Raw genomic sequence first — 25409 nt, forward strand, 5'->3', positions numbered from 1 at the left:
TGATCATTATTTCATAGTTTAATTATTGATCTTTGTTTCTCCAACTTAATGAGAAACTGTTGAGTAAACCAGTAGGGGATGTTAAGATTGGAGAGCTATCTCAGCCAGGGACTCTACTATATTTCCATGTATCTATTCATGTTATATTCGATGAAGAAACAGGAGAAAAATGAACATCAAAACAGAAATGAACCTCCAATGTAAGAATAAGGTTTGGAAAGTCTCGATTTTAAAATATAACCGCACACAACCTGTCTGAAGTGAAAACACTCCATTTTCGCTCAAACACAAAAGAACAGGTAGGATTCTAGTTGCAGCTTTTCCTTTTGTTTTAATTGTTTGAAGAAGGAGAAGAAAAAGAATCATAATTATCACTCTAGTGTAAAGTTATGGATCATGCAATAACATTTTAAGAGTTATCTCGCGGCCTGTAACACTTATCTTGCGGTCTGTAACACTTATGTAGCATTATATCAAGGAAAAGATTCATGAATGCTGATTAGAACAGTCTACTGATTGTTCAGCTGAATGAATTACCAACGAAACCAACATGAGTAATTGGGTAATGAATATAAATTAGTTGCATGCATATCAAATGTGATTGAATGGTTATAAATAAATTGACAAAACGCCCCCACTTGAATGACACATAATGTACTTAATTGATTCAATTTGTTTGATAGATAAACAGAGTTTGGGGTAACATCCTAACCGATAGCTAATTAAGATGAGCTCTTCTGAGCTATTCTCTCCTATATCATCGGACTTATTGACTAAAGATGTAGATAGATTCTCAGAATATACAGTACAGAGTATCTGCTGTGAGAACTTAAGATTGGAAATACTAAACAATCAATGAAATGAGGCTCAGTATCGATATAGAAGGAAGTACCCTACCCCATCTTCTTTTAAAAATGAAAGATTGCTTACATATTTCAAAACAACCTTCCGAAACCTGGGGAATCCTTTCTATAATTCTTTGACAGGTAAGGTAAAGATTACAAACAGCCTTTAAAAACAAAGGACAATTTCGATGTTTGGCTTGAAAGTGTTATCAATTTTTTTCTTCTTTTAAAGATTTCTTAACCTACAATGTATGCATCACCCTTTTCATCAACTAGAGTCAATTAAATTGGAATTTACCTTAACAATTAAACAAACTCACACAATGGGCACACAAACGTTTGCAAATATCTGCAAACATGTAAAAATGTCTGAAAAAGTTCAGTAACTATGTCTCCACACGTCTACAAATAATTCCCATATGTCTGTAAATATCTACAATTGTCTGCACAATGCACATGTTTGTTAATGGTCTGTAAATGGTCTGCGAATGGTCAATTACTGGTTCATTAACATTTCATCAATGTAGACTGACTAATACCCTTAAAACCCCTACTGGTAGACAACAACTCAGAGAAATTAAATACCACATTTAATAATTCTAGCACAGCTTGGTGTTTCAGCTGCAGAATCACGTTCATGACCTTCCTACTACCGTTCTAATACCCGCTACACTAATCTAGTTTATAGGCACTTCATTAACCTTTATGCAAGGTCTGTCAGCTTGAAGAATAATACTGTCGCTGCAGACACACTGACACTCGTTATTAAGCTGGATTTTTTCAGATTGTTGTCAGTTATTTTTAAATTATGCACAAAAGGTTCAATTTAACAGGATAAAGTGCTGACACAATAATCATAAATTTGAAGGGTAATCCAATATTTTTAATAAGAAAAGACCCTCCCGAGTGATACATTTAGGTACAGTAACTGTCAGTGTGTCTGCAGCTACAGTATTATTCTTCAAGCTGACATACCTTTTCATTAAAATATACTATACTATGCAATTTTAAATGATACCCAGATCTTGTTATTCATAGAAATATCATCTTCATGCAAGTTTAAATGAAACCTAGATCTAATTACCCCACAATCAAGTCACATTTTTAAATCTACACAGGAGATAAAAATGGGGAGACTTTAGGGTGTGATTTAAACATCAATTTATTTTTTAAAATAAATTTTACTAAATGCCCTTTTGTAAAAGGCCTCATGTACAATCAAGGAAATATTATAAAGAAGCCCTTGTGTATAATAATCAAGTCTGGCAAGTCGTTATCTGAAGTCTAGCATTAATGAAGCAAGGTACATGTAGCTTACGCAAGGCTATGTGATTAACATCAATCCGAATGAAATGCAAGAAACAGATCATCCCAGCAAAAAAAAATTAAAGAGAATGGCCTCAACGACTGTAAGATTGGTTGGATGTTGACAGGTTTCGTGGTGCGACCTATATTAATTGAAATACTATAGCTTAAACTATACATACTGTATGTATGTATTGACCCAGATGAGAGAGAAAAAGAGAGAAAGAGAAAGAGGGGGGGGGGATACAAAGACAAATTCAGAGATGGAGATATAGAAGGGGGAAAATTGAAATGTTCAAATTGATAGAAAGAGAAATAATATTTCAAACATGTTGTATAGAATTAAAATGGTAAAGGTGCTTCAGTTGCTGTATATTACTATGTATTTGCCTTTTCACTGTTGATAATTCAAACAGATAAAGTTACACCCTGAATAATGTTGCGAGCATGAGCAATTTCTTTGTCAAGTAAATAACCATCTTTCTGATAATCAAAGCCCCTCTCAATCTGTTAGTTGTGTCTCTGAACCTGATGGGTTATCTTAAATTTGATACATATCATTCACAGAACTAGTTTCTGTTTCTTTGCAAAAATTTATGAAACCAATTAAATGTTTTCAAAGACATACATATTGTTAGCGATATTATGAACAGTCAAATTCCTACATTGAGATATAAATGGCGGATTTGTCGGTTCATATACTTTGTGATGTTACAAGTAGTTTCTTTTTCTTTGCACAAAGGGTACACTCCTTTAACATTGTTGCAAAACATTCTCAGTCAGAGTGCACAATGAGCCATTTAGACAGCATCAAGGGTACTTTCATCTCCTGATCACCGTCTTCGATTTTGACAATTGCCTCTCATCACATGGTCTAATGTCGGGTAGCTGTGTAGTGATACAGAGCGTTTGTTTGATGCATAGGAAAGGCATGCATTCTACTGGAGGTGTCGGAGCGTATCTGCCATGTAGAGGCATGTGATCACACATACATGAGGTGGGGTAATGAAATGTGGCACGCGGTGTGCTGAAAGAAGATCAAGCGATTTGCTCTCGAGGTGTTACCGTAGTAAATAGGGAAGATGAGGAGAAGAGGGAGAGGAGAGGAGGGAAGGGGAGCGGAGGGAAGAGAAAATGAGGAGAGGAGAGGAGGGGAAGGAGGGGAGGGGAGGGGAGGGGAGGGAGAGGGCGACAAAAGAGAGACAGGAAGGGGTACAGGAAGGGGCATGGGAAGAAAAGTAGGAGAAGAAATAAATATACATTGGGAGCATATTAAACTAAATGGACTGAAAGAAAGAAGAGGGAGAGAGAAAAGAGAAATGAGAGAGATAAGATGATTAAATGTGTGGGTAGATTGATCGAAAAAGAGAGGGGAAGGGTAAGATAGGAAAGGATGGAGAAAGAGAGGGTGGGTATAAGAAAGAGAGAGTGAGAGATGGAGAGAGTGAGAGATGGAGAGAAAGAGAGTGAGAGAAAGAGAGAGTGAGAGATGGAGAGAGAGTGAGAGATGGAGAGAAAGAGAGAGAGTGAGAGAAAGAGAGAGTGAGAGATGGAGAGAAAGGAGAGAGAGAGAAAGAGAGAGTGAGAGATGGAGAGAAAGGAGAGGGAGAGAGAGAGAGAGAGAGAGAGAGAGAGGAAGAGAGAAAGAGAGAGAAAACTAAAAGCGATGAGAGAGGAAAATGACCATGAGCATTGCTGAAGCCGAACACACATAAGTACAGTATGAAGATAATGCTGTATGACACTGGAACCTCATAAACACTATCTAATAGGCAAGTGTGAAGGTCACAAAGTGATAAGTAGGGTGTTTGTGTCAATTCAGTGCAATCATTTATCATAAATATTTAGGGTATCATTATAAGCATCAGAGTTAAATCCCCCCATTCTAGAAATTCCAACACTGCAGATAGTTGGTGTGAATCAAAGTCAAAAATGGTGAAATAGAAAAACATGAGGCTAGTAAGGGGTAATCATTAGAACCCTTGTCACTGCTAATAAAAGTAATATTGAGCATTACCACAGTAATTATGATAATTAATGAAGGAATAAATGAAGGACAAGATGACAAACTATAACTACCGTATTATAAGTATCATAGTTGAATTCTCCCAATTCTGGAAATTTCAATACTGCAGATAATTGGTGTGCATCAAAGTCACAAGTGGTGGAATTGAGATGGGGCTATTTATGGGCAATCATTATCACTGTAATTATGTTAATTAATGACACAGTGAAGAACAAGATGACAAACTATGAATATCATACAGGGCTCTCTTGTAAAGCAGTTTATATTTACTGAAGGCTCTACACTGTATACAGAACACAGAATAAATAAACACATGCATGTGAGACAAACTACATAAATGGAAACCTAATAATGTGAGACAAAGCAAAAAAAAATACATTTATAATCAGAAATGGAAAAAAGGGATGTCTTATTTTACATATTTTGTTAAACAAAAGATACTAACAAGTAAACGGGAGGCAGATATAAAACTTAACCCTTACCGTGCTGTGGGCAGCAAATTCTGCCCATAAATTTGAGTGTTTAACAAAGTGTTTGACACAGAACGTCTACCTCTTTCTTCCAAACAAAAACTGTACTGGTTCCCTGTATTGTGAAGTTTATATCTAAGGTAAAAAAAAAAATTTCAATCAAATAAAGCATTTTAAGTCAAAATTTCACTCTTATGGCCATTGTTGACCCCCCCCCCCCCCCCCAACAAAAAATAATTCTGACCAATCATGTACATGAAAGGTAGACCGGTCAACAGCAGGTAGATCTACGGTCATCTCGGTCGGCAGTGCAAAGGAACTTAACTGACCTCTTTCCTAATTGCTGGACATCTGGAAAGTTCACATCTACCTTAGATTACTCTGATTTAGCACAAAACCAGATTTCTACCAATCAGGAATGAGGTGTAAACACCAGGGACATGTTTCACAAAGCCTTTTCTCAATGACAAATGGCAAAAATCAGTGACAAATCTGCTGATAACCAATCAGAAGCAAGGATTTCAGTAGCTTATAACAAAAATTGCCATTTGTCACTGATGACAAGTTTTGTGAAATGGGGCCCTGGTCTAAATCTGGGCTGGGTTTAGAAGTTGGTCTTGATTAAAATTAAGCAAGCTTTCTTGGATAACTTGGAGTTTGAGAGCTAATTTACACTGAGATGCTTTAATGAAGGGTTAAACCCTAATGCCAGTATGAATTTAGATAGCATAGCGGAATGTAGTAGCACCAAAAGATGCATTATTGTGGAAAATCATAATTTTATCAAACAAAGGTAGAATATAGCTAAACTTTCATTCAGTATGTGAAAAATAAAGGACTTTTAATTATTAAACAAACAATACTACCTAATATACATTTTGCACTAGGACACATATTTTTGTGCCACTAAAATTCGCTATTAAAGGTACCTCAGTCCACTCTTACATGGAATGCTAAAATAATTAAATCATAAGATGAAAACGAATTTGATTCGTTCATTTTGTTGAAACATTGGAATTTGAACAGAATAGAAAGTGTAACATGTACTGCTCAAAAAGAAAATTCAATGACATGAAACTCACTGATTGAGGCATTCTAAACCTGGCCTGAATTTAGATTAATTCCAAGGATACCAGCCTAAATAATCACTGTTCCATATTAATCTATACCCTTCTTTCCATTACCGCCTTCTCCTGTGTCTTTCCCCAATCAAGATTCTCTGCACAAAGCAATGTCTTGCTACAGAAGCTCACATGCATTCATTACAGCTAGGCAATTGATTTAACATGCATAACTGCTTAAAGGTTCTGTTGGGTTCTGGTGATGCAGAATACAAGGAAACAATACTTGATGAGCACACTATTACTTTTTGGAAACAGCAAAATGCAAATTAGTTTCACAAGTCCAAAATTTATATAGGTTTTGGGCAAAAAAAAAATCATCTGATGCAGCTACACTGTACAAGGGCCTTAGATATGTGCAGGGCTTCATACAACTGTTTTTGGAAAGAGATCCGGATTGAATTTTTAAAAGTCTGTATGCATGAGCCCTATGTAAACAATTCTAAATTAGGGGGGGTCCAGGCTCCCATTTTGGGCGTCTTAATGCACCTATTAGTGTCAAGCTGTGGTATGTGCATGTTAAAGTATACATGATTTGATGCCCATGTGGCTTAAAGTTCAAACAGACAAAATGTTAAGTGAATCTTGAAACTATAGGTAAAAAATGTTTGCTGAGCCAAGTCAACTCATTTAATGCCATCATTTAAAATCACAGATTTATGTGTAATTAACTTAGGTATCCAAATCCTGATTCGACTTGATGCCTATCAAACTCAATTTCAATTTCAATTCAATTTCAATTTATTCATGTTTCCAACAAAACATTACAAATCAATTATAAGCATTTAAAACAAATGGAAGAAATACATGTTGGAAACAGAGGGGTCCACTTAAAAGCAATGCTTGTACAAGTGTGAACACCTCAAATGATACTTATTATTCCTAAGTTAGGAATAATGAGTAATTAAATTAACTAATCTGTAACTACAAAAGGAACTACAAAATAGGGGAAAGAAAAAGGGGGATGCCAACAGAGACGAGAAAGGGAAATTCTTTCCATGAAACCAAAGGCAACAGTAGATGGATGGAGTGCTCACAACAAATGATTCCATTTCTAGAACTCAAATCTTCTCTTTAAATCCTGAGAGAAGTTTATGTCACCTTATTGAAGGAGCTACTTGGTACACCACATTATTCTAAGCCTACTTCATTAGGCTAGCATGTCCTCAATCTGTCCATCAAATACTTCGAGTGCTTTCTCAGTCTTTCTCTCCCCACAAGTCAAAATAATGTTGTTGAAATGAGAAATATTCTCAAGTGTACAGATTACCACAGATTACCAACCTCAAATAAAATCATTTGTATTTTTTGCTCCATGTGTCATGCAATTTTGATATTTGGCAAAATAGATTCAGAGTAACAGGGTACATTGGAAAACTCAAGAAGGGGGCCAATCCTATACACAAACAAATTATTATATGAAAAACTATTTTAAAACTAGATGGAATTTTGACTGCGCGCAGTCGAAAATGATGCCTCCGCCATAGAGCAATTTAAACAATTTTGGAGTTTAAATCTCCAGTGGTTCTTGAGATATCATGATAACAATCTCAATGTATGGAATTTCATAAGTTGACCTCTGTGACCCTTGACCTTTGACCTACGTGCTCCAAAATCTAATCAGATTGTCTTCCTATGGTGATACACACTATCATTAAGTTTGAAGTTTAAATCTCCAGTGGTTCTTGAGATATTATGATATGGTGATACATACTATCATTAAGTTTGAAGTGAAAATTCTCCAGTGGTTCTTGAGATATCGCGATAACGATCTCAATGTATGGAATTTCATAAGTTGACCTCTGTGACCCTTGACCTTTGACCTACGTGCTCCAAAATCTAATCAGATTGTCTTCCTATGGTGATACACACTATCATTAAGTTTGAAGTTTAAATCTCCAGTGGTTCTTGAGATATTATGATAACAATCTCAATGTATGGAATTTCATAAGTTGACCTCTGTGACCCTTGACCTTTGACCTACGTGCTCCAAAATCTAATCAGATCGTCTTCCTATGGTGATACATACTATCCTTAAGTTTGAAGTTTTTACACCTCCAGTGGTTCTTGAGATATCATGATAACAATCTCAATGTAAGGAATTTCATAAGTTGACCTCTATGACCCTTGACCTTTGACCTACGTGTTCCAAAATGTAATCAGATTGTTTTCCTATAGTGATACACACTATCACTAAGTTTGAAGTTTAAATCTCCAGTGGTTCTTGAGATATTATGATAACAATCTCAATGTATGGAATTTCATAAGTTGACCTCTGTGACCCTTGACCTTTGACATACGTGCTCCAAAATCTAATCAGATCGTCTTCCTATGGTGATACATACTATCCTTAAGTTTGAAGTTTAAATCTCAAATGGTTCTTGAGATATCGCGCTAACAAACTCAATACAAGGAATTTCATAAGTTGACCTCTGTGACCTGTGACCTTTGACCTACGTACTCCAAAATCTAATCAGATCGTCTTCCTATGGTGATAAATACTATTCCCGAGTCTTAAGTTTAAATCTTAAATGGTTCTTGAGATATTGTGATAACGGTCAAACGGGACGGACGTACGGACGGACAACCCGAAAACATGATGCATAAAAACAACTTAAAAAGCAATTTTTCCTTCATGCTCTTTAATATGTATTCATCTAAAAACATTTTGACTATGGTTTTTTTTTGGGGGGGGGGATTTCATGTTCATGTCTTTGAGCAATATAAAAATATTTAATTAATTGATCTTTAAATAGTTTACATCATTCATGCTTTCCTTCCTTCATTTATTCCTCATAATTTCATTCAATTGAATTTACTTTTTTTTGGGGGGGGGGGGGTGAGTAATTGGCCCACTTTATTATGAAGGGCATAACAGGAATTTCGGTTGAGGTAAACAACCCACTTCAAGGGGCAATATCTGCCAACACTCTGACACGAAAGTTTGAGATAGCGTGTAAGAGGAGAGCCGTTCTGCGGAGCGTTGCAATTGTTCTTATGGGACAAGGCTAATGAAGATGTTTGTAAGCTATCAACAGCTCAATGAAACTCACATGCCATAAGGCATTCTTGAGATGCCTGAGCTGTCATGCTGAGTCAATTGCAGGGTTGACGCTGAGGATATGACAGTACACTGCTGCATTTTAGTTTCTATGGGCGCGTTTATCGGGGCTTGCCACTAGATATGTACATATCGTACCCCACTATCATACTTCACTATCGAACCCCACTATACGATCGTGATTTGCGGGATGTAGCGTTTATCAACTCTTCACGATTCACAATAAAGGCCTTGTCTCTTCGCAGCTGCTCAGCGCTATTTCTCCGAACCGGAAACTAGCCTGGGAATTCCTATTTGTATGTGAGGTTCAAAACAGCTTTGCGTTTATCGATCTCTCAGAAACGTGATTCTGGCTGTATGTCACATTCAAAACACACCTTTTTGCGTCTTTAGATATGCCCATATCTAAAGCCCTTTAAAAAAGGCTTTGCGTTTATCACCTTCTAAATTTGCCTGAAAGACGTTTGAGAAACCTGATTCTAGCCAAAAATTTGGTGGATAAACGGAACTTTAGTCAATAATCTTTTTTATTCTTCTTTCTTTCTTTTAATTGTCTGTTGAGAGTCAGAAAGGCAATAACTACATGAAATAGCATTGTAAATAGTATTCATGACCTTCTGGTTCTTGACGGATGTTAAATTCCAATTTTCCTTTCCTTAGATATATAATTCTAGTACATATGTGCAATTTTATTAATATTCCTTTTATTTAGACTGTCATTTACTACATCTATTGAGGCTCTTATTAAATACATTACACAAAGACAAAAATATTTTGCATATGAAAACAAGAAATATCAAAAAATATGATGATTATTAAAATAGGAATCATGTGCATTTATAACCAAGCGTTCTTATTTCTTGCTATCTGTCTCACTGTTTTTGTATTATCCCTTCTTCTTAGTCCTTGCTTACACTGCAAAATCTATCCATTGATATGCTGTTTAGGTATCACAAACACCCCATATACAAAATACAATAATATAGTCATTACATAACACAACTTGGAACTTCAAAGCTGTTGTAAGGGGCATCTATTGAATTCAAAACAATAATATTTCTTATATCTAATCAATCTCTTTTAGATTTATCCAAGACACTCTCTAAAGTCAAGTTGAGCAAATGATTAAGTTGGATTATCCCATTTCAAGTATAACTGTATATAGGGTGACAACAGCTTAGAGCCTGTAAAAGATGGGGAGGCTTGTCACATGAACCTTCCAAACACGTGTCATGCTCATAAAATCAATTTTATTGCCTTGATTTTTTTTCTTCTTCTCATTGAAAGCATTCTTATTGATTGCCAAAGTCAACTAACGTTGAAGGCCCCTGCAGGGACCCACATGACATGAAATTAAAAATCAGAGAGTGCTATTAACTACAGGAGAAATCATTTTCTGGTATTCTTGTCAATATAGTGAATTGTTGATAAAGCCACAACCTTTACTTTCAGACGTTTGACATAAGTGTCACGTTCAGTTTTCTAATGATTTTGCGAGGCCCCTACTTTCATCGGATCAGGCGAGCGTAAGGTCCACAGACATCTTGTTCCATTTTGTGATTCAACAGCTACCAGACTGGTGTTCTATGTAACATACAACATGAACCCTAGAACCAATGGTGTTATTTCTTAATGATTTAATCACTGCAAAGATATCAAAATAATGACTACCGTCACAATTTATGAAAAGTAGAGAAAACCACCATTATCATCACAACAACCACAACCACCACCACCACCACAGTCACATCTCACACCACCATTGCAGCAACTCTACAGGGGTGATAGTGAGCACTAAAAAAAAAAAATAGGTTTTTTGTTTTCCCCTCAACCACGCCCCCCTTGAGTAATAAAAAAGAAGAGGATTCGCGGGGAAAAAAAGTCATCTAAAAACATTCCCCCCTTTCGAGTAAGAAAATTGGGGAAAAAATAGGGCAAAATAGAGAAGAATAGAGAAAATAAGGGGGGAATCGAGAAAATCAGGATAAAATAGGAAAGAAAAAAAATCTGGTTAAAAAAAAAAATTGGGAAGAAAAAAAATCGGGAAACCAATTTAAATCGGGTTTTTATCAGGCCTGACTCTATCACTTGTAGCCTAGTTAAAATGAGAGGTACTTACTCTTGATGTAGAGGGCAAGCGGAGCGGTAGTCAGCATGATGATGAGAGGTTGTCCACCAAACAGCGAGAAGAAGATGCCACATATCGTCTGGGAGATGATCACTTTCTTCACGTCTGGATATCCATGATAAAACAAAAACATAAGCTTCCTTTCAACTGTAGGTACATGAGCTCACATTACATACAATGTATCAATGCTTCTTAAAACCCTGGCTCCTCCTACCAGAATGGGAAGTATCCCCATCCCCCCCCCCCCTCCCTCCCAAAATCTGCCACTGTTCAACCATATACTTAGGTTCAGGTGGAGGCGTTGAGGTCTAGTGCGCTTAGAAACGTGTGTGTATTAAGCACCTATGAGTACCATTAAATTTACCTTCTAAACCTTTTTGCCCCCCCTCCAATTCTAAATTATTTCATACATGTTTTGTAGTTTTTGTCTTCATATTGTGTTTATCGCTGTATTTTGTGATATCTTTAACTATTATATGGTCAGTAATATAAATAATATAAATTATAATATTCTGGGAACTTTTTATACAAGGCCACCATGGGCTTTTTCTTTGTACTCCTATTTCATTTGAAGCTATTGTATTAACTGAACATTCTTTGTATGTATACATGTATATACTTGTATGTTTATTTGCATTTGTTGTGTTTTTTATGAAAATGAAATGAATAAACGAACTTGAACTTGAACTTGATAAATGTAATTATTATTATTATTATTGGCATGAAGCAAAAGGTACAGGGTTCAAATCCCCATCACAGCACTTATATCCTGTGGCAAGACACTAATCTTCATTTGACGCTCTCTACCCAGGTAATTAATGGGTACCTGGTAGGACGAAAATCCTTGAATGCTTGTGCACCTTATGGTAGCCGTGCTAAACCTGGGGGTAACGATATGATTGCAGGGCCCTCAGGGACAACAGTATCGATTACTGATGAAGCTACCCTGGGTTAACAAGACATACAACTGTAGTGTCCTTACTATATTCTTATTATTGTTACTCCTAAATTACAACTGCAACTCACCAATCAATCCATGGGTGTTCTTGTCGTTGAGTACTCCAAACGCTATGGATGGAAGGATACAGGCGAAATAGAGGAACAGCGTCGTGGAGATGACCTTCTGCAACGTCTTATGACCTATGACCCCATCACGGAAGTCACTCCAGTAGTGAGGGAGCCTCCTCTTGAGGTCTGACCTTAGGCCACGCCCTATACAACATTTCTGACTGCTGCCCTGTTGGTGGAGAGGAGGAGAGAGAGAAGGAATGTGGTCATGTTTATGATAATTGTTACTGAATTGGTATTTACTGAACTAAAAAGTTAACTTTTGCAAAGAAGGCTGAATAACAGCGTAACTTAAAATGGACTTGAAAATGAAAAAAAACATGATTTATAACTAAATTTATATCACACACAGCGTCTCACCAACACCACACCCATAGATTTGAAGCACTCCCAAGTCTGCAACCTGGAGACTCCAGCCCAGACGGACAAGCAGACCACCCAAGTCCACACCCCGGTGACTCAAGCCCACGAGGACGTATGTTCAACCTGTTCAAAACGTTAATCCACTCCCGCCACCCATCCTCTCCAACCAGCGCTATACATGTAGTTCTCTGTAGAACTATAAGCTAAGAAAGATAACCAACAGTCTTTTTCAAGACTACACCAACAGTTCTTTTCAGGACTACACACCCTCAAGAAAGATTACAAAGAGTCTTTTTAAGGACTCCTCAATCCTCCCTCTCTCTCTCACATGGTGCACCCGCAAGCCTACTGTAAATTTATATAGTTTTTATAACTTTTACATCAACAAGCTTATGTATGCTTGAGGCATTGTACTTTCTCAAAGATATTCTTCTCGAGGAACAAAATGGAAATAGAAAATGTTGATAACTCTATTACTGTTATAAAAATAAATCTATAAAGCTTGTATGTTCTTCTTTTCTTCTTTACAATTTTGTATTTAATGCTGATTGATGGATGAAAAAAACATGAATATCTAAAAATGATTCTAAAACTGCATTCTGCTATCTTACATATAATTTAATGACAACAAGAAATAATTTGTCTTCCTGCCAAGAACAATAAAAATCAATCAGACTATTTGTGGCGTCATTATACAAACTAATCAAATTTGCACAATTTGCCGCTAAATTGTTGGCAAAAGTACACACTTCATGAAGAAAAATAATTTATCAAACTAATGATTCCCTTCGAGATACCAGCAAGGCATACTGATTCTGAATAGATTCATTAAAAAAAGTGAAATTATTCGGTTTCCGGCTGGAATTGCGTCACGTGCAGTTAAGTGCCTCATTTTTGCCTCAGGGTAAATTTTTTCATTTCCAGCGATGTTTTCCGAAACAAGTTCATTTTTTTTGTTAGAAAACATCCCAGAGGACTCAGGCAAGTTTACTCATTAGTACACAGAATTGTGTTAAAGCCCCAGTCCCCAATGATGATCAGACACAGTGCTTTGGAGCATAGACTTCTCTCCTTGTAGAGTACAGGAAAGCAAGTACAGTCAAACCTGTCTTAGTGGCCACCTCTCTATGAGGACCACCTGTCTATAGTAGACATGCCTTTTTTTTTTTTATCTGACTTTGACTTTTGGTAGTAGGTAGTACTTGTGATGGATAACTATCTTTAAGGGATAGTCAATGAGGTGGCCATTTTCCTAATGGGTAGTGATCTGAGGTGCTAAAATGGAGATTGTTGTCCTGATAGGCAAGATTCATTTAAAGTGCAAGAAATTTATTTCAAACATTTTAAAATCATTATTGCATCTTCACCTACATATATAATTGCTATCAGATACATAAGAAATCTTAGACTGTCCAGTTTTTGTCTGATCAAACAGAATTTCAGTTGTCTGTACCCCAGTCAAACCAAACAGACCAACACCAGACTACAGACCAAATACAAATATTACACGACCCCCGATATCAGCCTTCTAAATGTGGTGTTGGAGGAAGCTACTTGGGATATCATGGAGAGATCACATCACCAATGAACACATAAAGTCCATCATCGGAGATCAACCGCCACTTGCTACCAGGATTGATAAGTACAAGCCATCATATTTTGGTCATGTTAGCAGAAGATCAGGAGACAACCTTGGAAGAAATTATCATTCAAGGCACCTCTGAAGGAACACGTAGCAAAGGAAGACCCAAGCTAAGATGGAGTGACGGTCTTAGGGTACGTTTATGCTTAACTTTTTCTGGCCAGAATGAGGCATTTGTTACGCGTTTAGTTCAAAACATGGTTGCGTCCTTTCTCATTTAGGTAGAATCACAGAAAAACTGTGATCGTAATCGCCGATCGTAAAACTCACAAAAAGATGCGTTTTGGATCGGCGATTCTGGGGAAACATAAACGCACAATCATTTGTAAACACGTTTTAAAAACTTTTAATGGGGTCAACGTAGCATGCGCAATGCAGGTTTGCGAATCCAGCTGCAGAGCCAGAATCATGCCTGGAGGAGCCAGAGAAGTGAGCATAAACAGTACACCGTAGAACTGTGATTACGATGAGCATTTCATATCGCTCATTCTACCTTCAAAATTGAGCATAAACGTACCCAAAGTGATATCACTGGCCAACCTCTCAATACACTCTACCGGATTGTAGGAGACAGACGAGACCGAAGGCAGGAGACCGATGGAAAGGTCTCATCAAATGGGTCACAACTGGTCAGCCATGACCTATTGGTCAACAATGACGACGACCCCCGATGGTACAAAATGGTCGGTTTGACTGAGATATTACAAATCTTTCATGATTTCGAAACCCTATATTTCTCAAGCTTTCACAGACCAAAGCCAGTATCCCCTTTTATCTGATTTTCTGCATTTATTCAAAGTATCTTGATATCAGAGTGCTATTCCCCTTTAATGTCAACTCCTTTAAGTCTTCCTCTCTTTGAAATAAATCCACACTGTGTCAATACGTAGAAGAGTGGTAACGCAGAGAGGCGACAAGAAGGTGGAAAAAATGATATTTGCCAAGTGTCATGCTCATAAAGGGTGGAGATAGAGAGAGAGAGAGGCAGAGAGAGAGAGAGAGAGAGAGTATACCCATATACACTCATATTTACTCAAATGGTCATCATAGCATTCTAGAATCCAGAAGTGTCAGCTCTCTTTAGGCATGTCCTCATCAGCTCGAGATTCCCAAATAGCCTGCTATTTCTGATTTGGCAAATAATCCAGAAATTACAAATCGCATCTTCATCAGCTCGAGATTCAACCTCGAAACTTGAAACTTGACCTTGACAAATTAGATCAAGATATTTTGCTCAGCGTTCGCACATAGTGCGAGTCTTCGGGCCGGTGTAGACGCACCGGACAAATAGCAGGATATTTTGCCAAATAGCAGGATATTTTGCAAACTATCCCAAGATGTCTTGGGATGATTATCCCGACCAAGTATCCCACTAATTGCAAATTCAGGCTGATGAAGACGCAAACTAACTGGATAATTTGCAATCAGGATAGTTGAAATAGCAGGATATTTGGCAATTTGGAGCTGATGTGGACAGGCCTAGTGTATGTTTTTTGTTTTGTTTTTCTTGAAGGGAGGGGGGACTTTAAAAAAAAAAAAATTAACATTCATCTTAAAGTTTTGATTTGTCTGAATAATAGCACAATATCCACATTTTCAATCTGGTCTTGAAGGAGAATGTTTTGCATCAATCTCTTTTCACTGGGGTGCATGCCTGTACAGACTCTACATGACACTACTACCGAACAACATTCCATAAAGCTTTGGGCGTAGCCTATAAACTTAGGGCGTGTTTATGCTTAACTTTTTCTGGCCAGAATCAGGCATCTGTTACGCGTTTAGTTTAAAACATGGTTGCGTCCATGCTCACTTTTGTAGAATCACCGAAAAATGGCGATCACGATCACCGATCGTAAACTCACAAAAAGATGCGTTTACAATTTGTAAATACGTTTAAATGGGGTCAACGCACTGACCTCTAGTGGGTCTACGCATGGACCATGGTCTACATAGCATGCGCATTTCAAGGTTGCGAATCCAGCTGCAAGACCAATTAAGGCCACCAAGGGAGAATGCCCGGAGGAGCCAGAGAAGTGAGCATAAACAGTACACCGTGGAACTGCGATTACGATAAGCGTTTACGATGAGCATTACAAATCGCTCATTCTGCCTTCAAAATTTAAGCTCAAACGCACCCTTAGTCAGTCATCTCTAGCTGGAAGGAGTATCTTATTAAAGTACAGAGCATTCAACAGTCTTATAATACAGACCCCTTGGTACACGCTACTAGTATACTGACATGGCTTTTATGCCCTCACACTATCTTTACACTCATTGTTCCTGGATAAAAAGCTAGTTAAAGCTCTTTAAACTTTTGGGCTCCCTAACAATTTGAGGGCAAAATTTCACTTAAATTGTATCATAATTGTATCAGAAGTGAGTCTTAAATGGCATCCTCTTTCACATTATAAATCATACAATTTAAATGAAATTTTGCCCTAAAATTATGGGTGAATTTGGGGCTCCCAACACTTCAAAGGGATCCGGTAACTTTGTCTCAGATTCTGAAACAAAATCCTGGATTTAGCTCATGCTGTAATGATTATTATAAACCTTTAGGTCAGTCAGGAACCCCATGACTTTTACTAGCCAATCGCCTGTCTGATTATCAAGATATTTATGATTGGAATTACAAATTTTGAAAACCGTTTGCCAAACGGTTTTCATAACACTACAGTCTATTGGGGAAAACAAGTATGGTAAAACTGGTCACTCAAATATTTTTTACTTTTTTGAGGCACTTCTTGATCATTATGAAGCGCAATTTTGTTTAAGGCTTCAATATTACACCATATCACAGACACTGATAACATGTAGAGCCGTGTATCTCAGATGTAACATTGTTAAACGATCCCTTTAAATGCCTGCTCCCATTTTCCTGGATCAATGATAACATGATTGATGAACATCACCTGACACCTTAACCAATCTCAATACCACAGTCACAAATCTAACGCCTTGCATGAACGCAGCTTGCACCTCACACCCCCTATATGGCTGCTTTAGAAGAAAAAAAAATTGCAAATTCAACATGACTGAATGCACTTGTTAAGATCCAAGGGTTGGTATTTAGAAGGGCATATTAACTTCACCCTAGGTTCAAACCTGACTTAATTGGTTGAGTTATTCCACTGATTTATGAAGTGCCACGTTGTCGACCTATTCATTCAGAATAAATGACCCTAATTCTGCAACTACGTGAGTCTCAGATGGGAATAAGTCAATTTTGTTTCACAATCCATTAATTTGTCAGTTTTTTCAGCAGTGGATACTTGACACATCATAAATCCATTGACTCATAGAATCAAATGAGTTTTTACTTAAAGGGATCCGGTAACTTTGTCTCAGATTCTGAAACAAAATCTTGGATTTAGCTAATATTGCAAAGACAATTATAAACCTTTAGGTCAGTCAGGAACTCCATGACTTTTACAAGCCGATCGCCTGTCTGATTGTCAAGATATTTATGATTGGAATTACAAATTTTGAGAACCGTTTGCCAAACGGTGTTCATAACACGACAGTCTATTGGGGAAAACAAGTATGGTAAAACTGGTCACTCAAATATTTTTTACTTTTTTGAGGCATTACTTAATCATTTAGAAGCGCAATTTTTTTTGCTTCAATATTACACCATATCACAGACACTGATAACACGTACATGTAGGGACGTGCATCTCAGATTTAACATTGTTAACTCTGTCTTCAATACAAGGATAGGCTGCTTTTTATGAGTATGGGAAATTAGTCTGATAAATTTTCCACAACCAAGCAGTCAGTTTATTTTATTTTATTCTTAAAAGGTTTAATATTGGTTATCTCGTTGAAAGCCTGGGTGATTGGTTCTACTCATATTTGTACCACAATGTATTTTAAAATGCTGGAAATGAAAAGGGTCTATTAAATTGTTTATTATAACACATTTTTAAAGGTCCTTTTCGGTATTCCAAATGGCTATGGCATAGTATTAATCCAGTGTTTAGAACTGCAAGAACATTATAATAACAACATATATATGTACATATCCCATTTTCACCCTAATTGTTATAACAAACAAAATTGTGACAGAACAAAAATGTAAAAATGGCAAATTCTCATTTCAAACTTCTAACAATTATCTCTTTTTGGGCAAATGTACTTTTATAGCCTCAAATAAACAAATAAATAAGAGAAATACCACAAAAAAGAAGAGAGAGAAAATGATAAAAACCACTTTTATTTTGCATTGAAAAAAAAAGAAAAAACATAATGCCTGTAATGGACAAACTTTTCATTTTTACTTCAGATTGTTCCCGAAACACATGTAGAATTCAAGGCGATTGTTAGAGTAATCATCATTATCTATTAACTTTTATTTTGATAGATGAACGCATTCCAATGTGTTGTATTGTTCAGAACATTGCTATGTGTATCCTTAAAGTGACTCGGTAACATTGTTGAATGTTGATGAAAAATTATGTAGTTTTTGTATAAAATGTTAATTATTATATACCTTTTACTGTACTAACCCTCTGACATGCAAAAAACCCTTAATTTTTTTTCAAACCACAAAGATATCTATGGTTTTCTTTGAAGGCGTCACTGTGCAACACCCTCTGACAGTGATTAACAGTAAATTCTCCCAACCATTTTTGAATTTTCCCAACCATTTTCCATGTAAAAAAAGATATAAAACAGGCTATTAAAAATCTTTCAACACTTAAATGTCTGGAATGGTATATAGAGCCAATTTATTGCTTTGTGATGATTTACATTCACCTAAAATGTAATTAAATTGTAATAATATAGTTGGGGGAATTAAGGAATCGATCAGATCAGTTTTTCCCAATTTGTATCATTAATAATGGTCCGTTTTCACTCAAATTGTCAGATTATCTTTAATTGTACATCTAGCATTGAAGTCACTACCTCAGCAACACTTTCTCTCATCAAACAATCTTACCAAGTCCCTTTAACATGTGGATGTGTTCTTTCTTATTCAACCTTAGATAGCACAATATCAGCAATACCTGCTAAAAGTGAAGCCAGAACAGATTTGTGTATGAGTAAGCACATTATGACATACATGTATTTGAGAAGGCTGGAAGGAATGAAGCGGGAATGAATGTGACATTAATTTGGACTGATGTATCACTGGAGTGTGTTAGAAATTAGATTAAAAAATTGAAACATACGAAAGGTCATGTTTGATAGATCAATATAACATTTCTATATTCTGAAAAGCTGTGTGTATAAATAGAGAACTACTAGATTTGTGGTATGAGCTTCATGAAATGTAAAAAAAGAATGAAGACATAAACCAACGTGGGCACTGACTGAATGGAAGGATGGGAGGGTGAGAGAGAGAGAGAGAGAGAGAAAGAAGAAAAAAGGAGAGGGGAAAAAGGAGAGAAAAAAGGAGCAAGAGAAGAGAAAATATGAAAAGATGAGAAAGAGAGACAGAGAGACAGAGAGACAGAGAGAAAGAGAGAGAGAGAGAGAGAGAGAGAGAGAGAGGAGAGAGAGATAGAGAGGGGATACAGAGAAGTAGAGAAAGAGAAAGGGAATAGAAGAGAGACACACAGAGAGAGGGAGAGAGAGAATTGGGAGAAAAATCTGAGAAAGCGAGCAAGAGTTGAAGTGAAAAGACGAGAGAGAGAGAGAGAGAGAGAGAGAGAAAGAAGAGAGAAGAGAGAGAGAGAGAAGAGAGAGAGAAAAAGGAGAGAAAGAAAGATGAAAAGACGAGAGAGTGAAAGAGAGAGAGAGAGAGAGAAAATGAAAAGACAAGAGAGAGAGAGAGAGAAAATGAAAAGACAAGAGAGAGAGAGAGAGAGAGGAGGGAGAGAGAAAGCAAGCAAGAGAAGTGGTGAAAAGACGAGAGAGAGAGAGAGAGAGAGAGATAGAGAGAGACAGACAGAGAGTGCAAGCTCTAATGTGTGCGAGAGATAGACGTAAGTGATGGGGATACATAGATGCTCAGTGCGATAGGGGGCCCCTCATGAGTGGGGGCTCTCATGTATCCATGTGTACACACGAGGGACTAAAGGTAAGAAGTACTCCTGGAGTAAGAGAAGGAGAAAGTCTATGCATAAAATACTGCTCATCACCAACCAGTCACTTTCATGCTTCAATGCTAATTTATGACCACACACTCAAAGGGAAACCCTGAATGCAGTCTTAGAAATAGATCTCTAGTTCTTTCTTGTACACCTATGTAGTCGTTGGTTAAAGAGAAGGTTGAGTTCTGGGAAGAGGTAAAAAATAATTTGTGAGCGTTATCATTCTTATTATGCAAGTGTGGAAGAACATCAGATAAAACATGTTCCCTGAAAAGCATGGCTCTTCAAATGCCTTCATATTCTAAATATGTCATGTAACATCGTAAAAATCCTACCCGGATTTTTACGCCGCATGTTTGTGTAGTCCCATATACATCTTTCTGTGTACAGTCTTTGTAACTTTATCAAGACTTGGCCAAATTTCTTATCATTTTGATGATTCCAGAACCTTGCAATACACACAAATACTTATATGCTAGATGATCAACCTTTTCTGGTTGATTCCACACCGTTTATTTCACAATGCAATCGCGTGACCAGAACTCAACTTCATCTTTAACTCTGGTGCCTTACACGTTGGTGAGACTACCAAGAATTGCACACATCTACCCATCTATTCTTTCTTCTCTCCAAATAGAAAAGATACAAAGGAGACACGAAATTGGTATGGCAAGTACAATGTGAGCTGCAGAGAACGTGGGTGGATCTCTCTCTCTCTCTCTCTACCCACACGCGGGCGGCACTGCTCATCTGAAGGAACGGCTCATTACCCGTGAGAGATGGACAAGATAGAAAAGGATGACAACCTCTTTTCATCAACCAAGCCTAGTCACCTGAAATCTATTATCCATTTAAAGAAAATATATCGGAATTATGAGCTACATGCATGAGAATGCAATCAGCGGGGACGTGTAAGCCCAAGAATCAAGTCTTTGTGCAGTCAGAAAGCTGTGTGCATAGTGGCTACACTTGCATGTATCTAGAATGGCAATGATGAGATGGTGTTTTTAAACGTATTATCTAACGTTTAAAAATGACAAGAGGTATGTCCAATGAGTCATGGGTAGGTCTATCAATAAAACAATGACAACAAACATTTTAGGTCTACCCTCTCCCCATGAAATGTATAGACTATGGAGGGGTAAACTCTAAGATGGGGCCATCACCCATATTTCGCACTTGACGCCCCTGGATGTAAAAAAAAAAAAACATCAACTGGGGTCTGGTGCAGATTTTTAAATGGTAAAATTCATGAAGAAAAACATGAAGATTATGGAGTTGCCAATTTGTGTTGATGATTTCTGGCTTCTGACAGATCCCCCACCCCCCCCCCCCCTTTTTTTTTTGTTATATGTATTTTCACTGACCAATCTATATCTATGATTTATCTGCTGTCCTTCATAGCTACTAGCTATCTGGGTTAATTCACCCTTTAAACGAGCAGAAAAGGTTGAAACAAGTCGCTTACTTCATTGAAGTTGTCGAAGGGTCCTACACTGGGTCTGGACGTTCGGGAGTGTCTGGGCGGGTAACTCTGCTGGATGGCAAGATCTTTGGCATGCTGATGAAGCATCTGTTTGAATTCCTCCTCTGAAAGAATATTCGAAGAAAGAAAAAAAAAGGCATGACTAAAGGTATACGTCTACTGGGTTAGGCTCTACAACAGATTCTCCTGCAACAATTGCTCTGCAGTCAATATCAAACAGAGATGGTCCTAAGACAGAACCTTGTGGAACACCATGTTTGATATATCTATACACTTAATAATTCTAAACTTCAACCATGAAGCAAAGAGGCCCTAACCAAGGGCTCCACACTAAGTTTCTTTGAAGCGCTTCTAGATTGAGGTTTTTGGAGTTTGTATGCATGAGCACTATGTAAAAGTTAAAGTCTTTTTTCTTTTCTTTTTTTCTTTTTTTTGGGGGGGTCCAGACTTAAATTTTGAGCACCCATGTGTCCCTGATGCCTGTTAGTGTCAATCCCTGCCTAACCCAAACACTAAACCTAATCTCACAACCTATTCTTGTTGCAACTCTAACCATAACCCTTTATCTTTGACGAAAGCCTGGAGCAATTCTTGCAAGAGTATATGTTAGGGCACCAGTGGGGCATTATTAATCATTTCATCAATATATGAATAAGTACAGTACTTGGTATTGCAGAAAACAAATCGATAAACATGTGTATAACAGACACTGATATGAAATGTGAAAACATTGAATCATTGGCTGTGAGCGAATTTGTATTGGGCTTGTGTAGTACAGAATTTGATTTGCTGAAGGGATTGTACTAATTAACAAAATGTCAGCTTGAAATGGCAAGACTCATATGAACAAATCTATAATCTCTTTTTTTGTAACCTATTTTGAAATCTTTTTATTCAGATGGTCATATCTCAGCCAATGCTTAACATATTCAATTGTTTTCGACATTTGGACTTTATTTTTGATGCTCTTTCGGAAAATGAAGAAAAAATTGAGAAATTCTAAAAGTAGATTTTTATGATGTCACAGCTTCGGTACTCTATATGACAACTGACGTTTCATGTGTGTATGATGTGATAGTTTAGTATGTTTTTGGTGTGCATACAGTTATACAACGATTAAAAGCAAGAAGGTAAACAAGGTTAACAAAACAAAGCAAAACATGGATAGAACACACTTGAACATGGATAACATGAAACGATCTGCTCATTGCACAGTCAAAACCACAGTCTACTTGAAGACAAAGATATATAAAAGCCATTCTAGCACTTTTAAAGGAGTAAGTTTTTGCATGTGCAATTTCTGACATTTGCTCTGGCACCAATTATTCCGGGCTTGATCTTGTTAGAGATATGCATGGAGGGTTAGGGATGCAAATGGGTTTTAGTTTTTATGTAGGGTTAGGGTTAGTTATCTTATTTGGTCCAGAGTTGAAGGTTAGTGTAGGAATTGACCACAAGTATTTTTTGCTGGAGCATGTGTCAAACAACCAGGAGGCGCATTTTGAGTCATATTCAAGTAATTTCTAGGCTGGTGCAGACCCTTTTTTGACCAATGGGCAGAAAGTTTGGAAACTTTCAGTAACTGCTGTTAACTTTTTCAAGAATATACTAGAACTAGATGGAATTTTGACTGCGCGCAGTCGAAAATGATGCCTCCGCCATAGAGCAATTTAAATAATAGTGAGGTCTCTTGCTTTGCGCAATTTCTCAAGACGCGTGCCAAATTTCGAGGCAATCGGCCCCTCCCCCCCCCCCCCCCCCCCCCAGTCAGGGAGGTGCTCAAAATAGCCCAGTTAAGTACGGGTTAAGTAACGGAACATATTTCAAGTGGTTCTTGACATATCATGACAAGTCCTATACATGTAGTCTGAAATTTTCAAGTTGACCTCTATGACCTTTGACATACATGTACTCCAAAATCTAATCTGATCGTTTTCCTATGGTGATATATATACTATCCTTAAGTTTGAAGTTTAAATCTCCAGTGGTTCTTGAGATATTATGATAACAATCTCAATGTATGGAATTTCATAAGTTGACCTCTGTGACCCTTGACCTTTGACCTACGTGCTCCAAAATCTAATCAGATCGTCTTCCTATGGTGATACATACTATCCTTAAGTTTGAAGTTTAAATCTCAAATGGTTCTTGAGATATCATGATAACAATCTCAATGTATGGAATTTCATAAGTTGACCTCTGTGACCCTTGACCTTTGACCTACGTGCTCCAAAATCTAATCAGATTGTTTTCCTATAGTGATACACACTATCACTAAGTTTGAAGTTTAAATCTCCAGTGGTTCTTGAGATATCATGATAACAATCTCAATGTATGGAATTTCATAAGTTGACCTCTGTGACCCTTGACCTTTGACATACGTGCTCCAAAATCTAATCAGATTGTTTTCCTATAGTGATACACACTATCACTAAGTTTGAAGTTTAAATCTCCAGTGGTTCTTGAGATATCATGATAACAATCTCAATGTATGGAATTTCATAAGTTGACCTCTGTGACCCTTGACCTTTGACATACGTGCTCCAAAATCTAATCAGATCGTCTTCCTATGGTGATACATACTATCCTTAAGTTTGAAGTTTAAATCTCAAATGGTTCTTGAGATATCGCGCTAACAAACTCAATACAAGGAATTTCATAAGTTGACCTCTGTGACCTGTGACCTTTGACCTACGTACTCCAAAATCTAATCAGATCGTCTTCCTATGGTGATAAATACTATTCCCGAGTCTTAAGTTTAAATCTTAAATGGTTCTTGAGATATTGTGATAACGGTCAAACGGGACGGACGTACGGACGGACGGACGGACGGACGGACGGACGGACGGACGTACGGACGGACGGACGTACGGACGGACGGACGGACGTACGGACGGACAACCCGAAAACATGATGCCTCCGGCACCACCTTCGGTGGCGGAGGCATAAAAATACAGGTCTAAAAACCATGATCTTGTCTATGATAAGTTGTCCTGTATAAGCTGTTTAAGCTGATAATTGATATTGCCAGTTTGCACACATTTTTCTCCTTTCCCACTTATTTAATTATTGAATTAAAAAAGATAAGGATAATGTATAACCACTGAAGGAGACATCTACAACCGATGAACAGGCAAAGGCCTATAGCATCACTGGATTAAAGTAAAAGTAAAGTAAAGTGGAATTAGAGAAACAGTTTAAAAGAAGCCGTTGAAGAGCTTCATCGCAAATACACGATAAATCTGCTCTGAATAGTTTCAGATGAATGAATCTTTTGCTGCATGAAATAGACATATAAACATCTTTCTACAATACACACATAAAATACAGACTAAGATCATCAATTTGTTTGTGACGATTTCTCGAGAAAATGTCACCTTCCCAATAAATCCTACCATTTTTCTCAACCCTCAAAAAATGTGGACTACAATTTTGACAAATATGATTAATTTATATAAAAATCATTAGTTTTCCTTTCCCCTTAAACATAGGCCTACTTGTATATGGACACAAGCCCTAAAACCATTGATAACATATCGAAAGGACTTGACAGGGTGTGTCTAGGTCTATTTTGAATAGGAAAGAGAGGGAGGGGGGGGGGGCAAATTGTCAGGCAAAATGACCAAAATTTAGAGCCAATTCTATGTGCAAAACTAAGGAAACCTAGCAAAGCAACTTTTTTTTCTTTACCAAACTCTAATAAACAGTATATAGCCATCTTGCTAACGGCCTCAACTGTTCAACAAAACCTTAATCCTACTAAGCACAGGCATATGCAATGGAATAGCAGTTATTTTCAACCTTCAAAATCTGTAAATGGTTAATTTCTTCCTTTCAAAAAAAAAAAAAAAAATGA

General features: G+C 37.2%; 1 protein-coding gene across 3 annotated transcripts in view; it reads right to left on the bottom strand.

Annotated features, from left to right (window-relative positions):
• LOC579418 (sodium bicarbonate transporter-like protein 11) overlaps window positions 1-25409 on the bottom strand; it is a 77848-nt gene that overhangs the window by 16104 nt on the left and 36335 nt on the right. For 2 of the 3 annotated variants that reach the window (XM_030996745.1, XM_030996743.1), the window contains 3 exons: window positions 21536-21657; window positions 11983-12196; window positions 10948-11061 (listed from right to left, as the gene is read on the bottom strand). In XM_030996745.1, the coding sequence (XP_030852605.1) occupies window positions 10948-11061; window positions 11983-12196; window positions 21536-21657 (450 nt within the window). The remainder of the gene's footprint in view (window positions 1-10947; window positions 11062-11982; window positions 12197-21535; window positions 21658-25409) is intronic. The other variant, XM_030996744.1, reaches the window with a different exon arrangement.

Source organism: Strongylocentrotus purpuratus, unplaced genomic scaffold, assembly GCF_000002235.5.
Source record: "Strongylocentrotus purpuratus isolate Spur 01 unplaced genomic scaffold, Spur_5.0 spur5_scaffold_3, whole genome shotgun sequence".
NCBI lineage: Eukaryota > Metazoa > Echinodermata > Echinoidea > Camarodonta > Strongylocentrotidae > Strongylocentrotus > Strongylocentrotus purpuratus.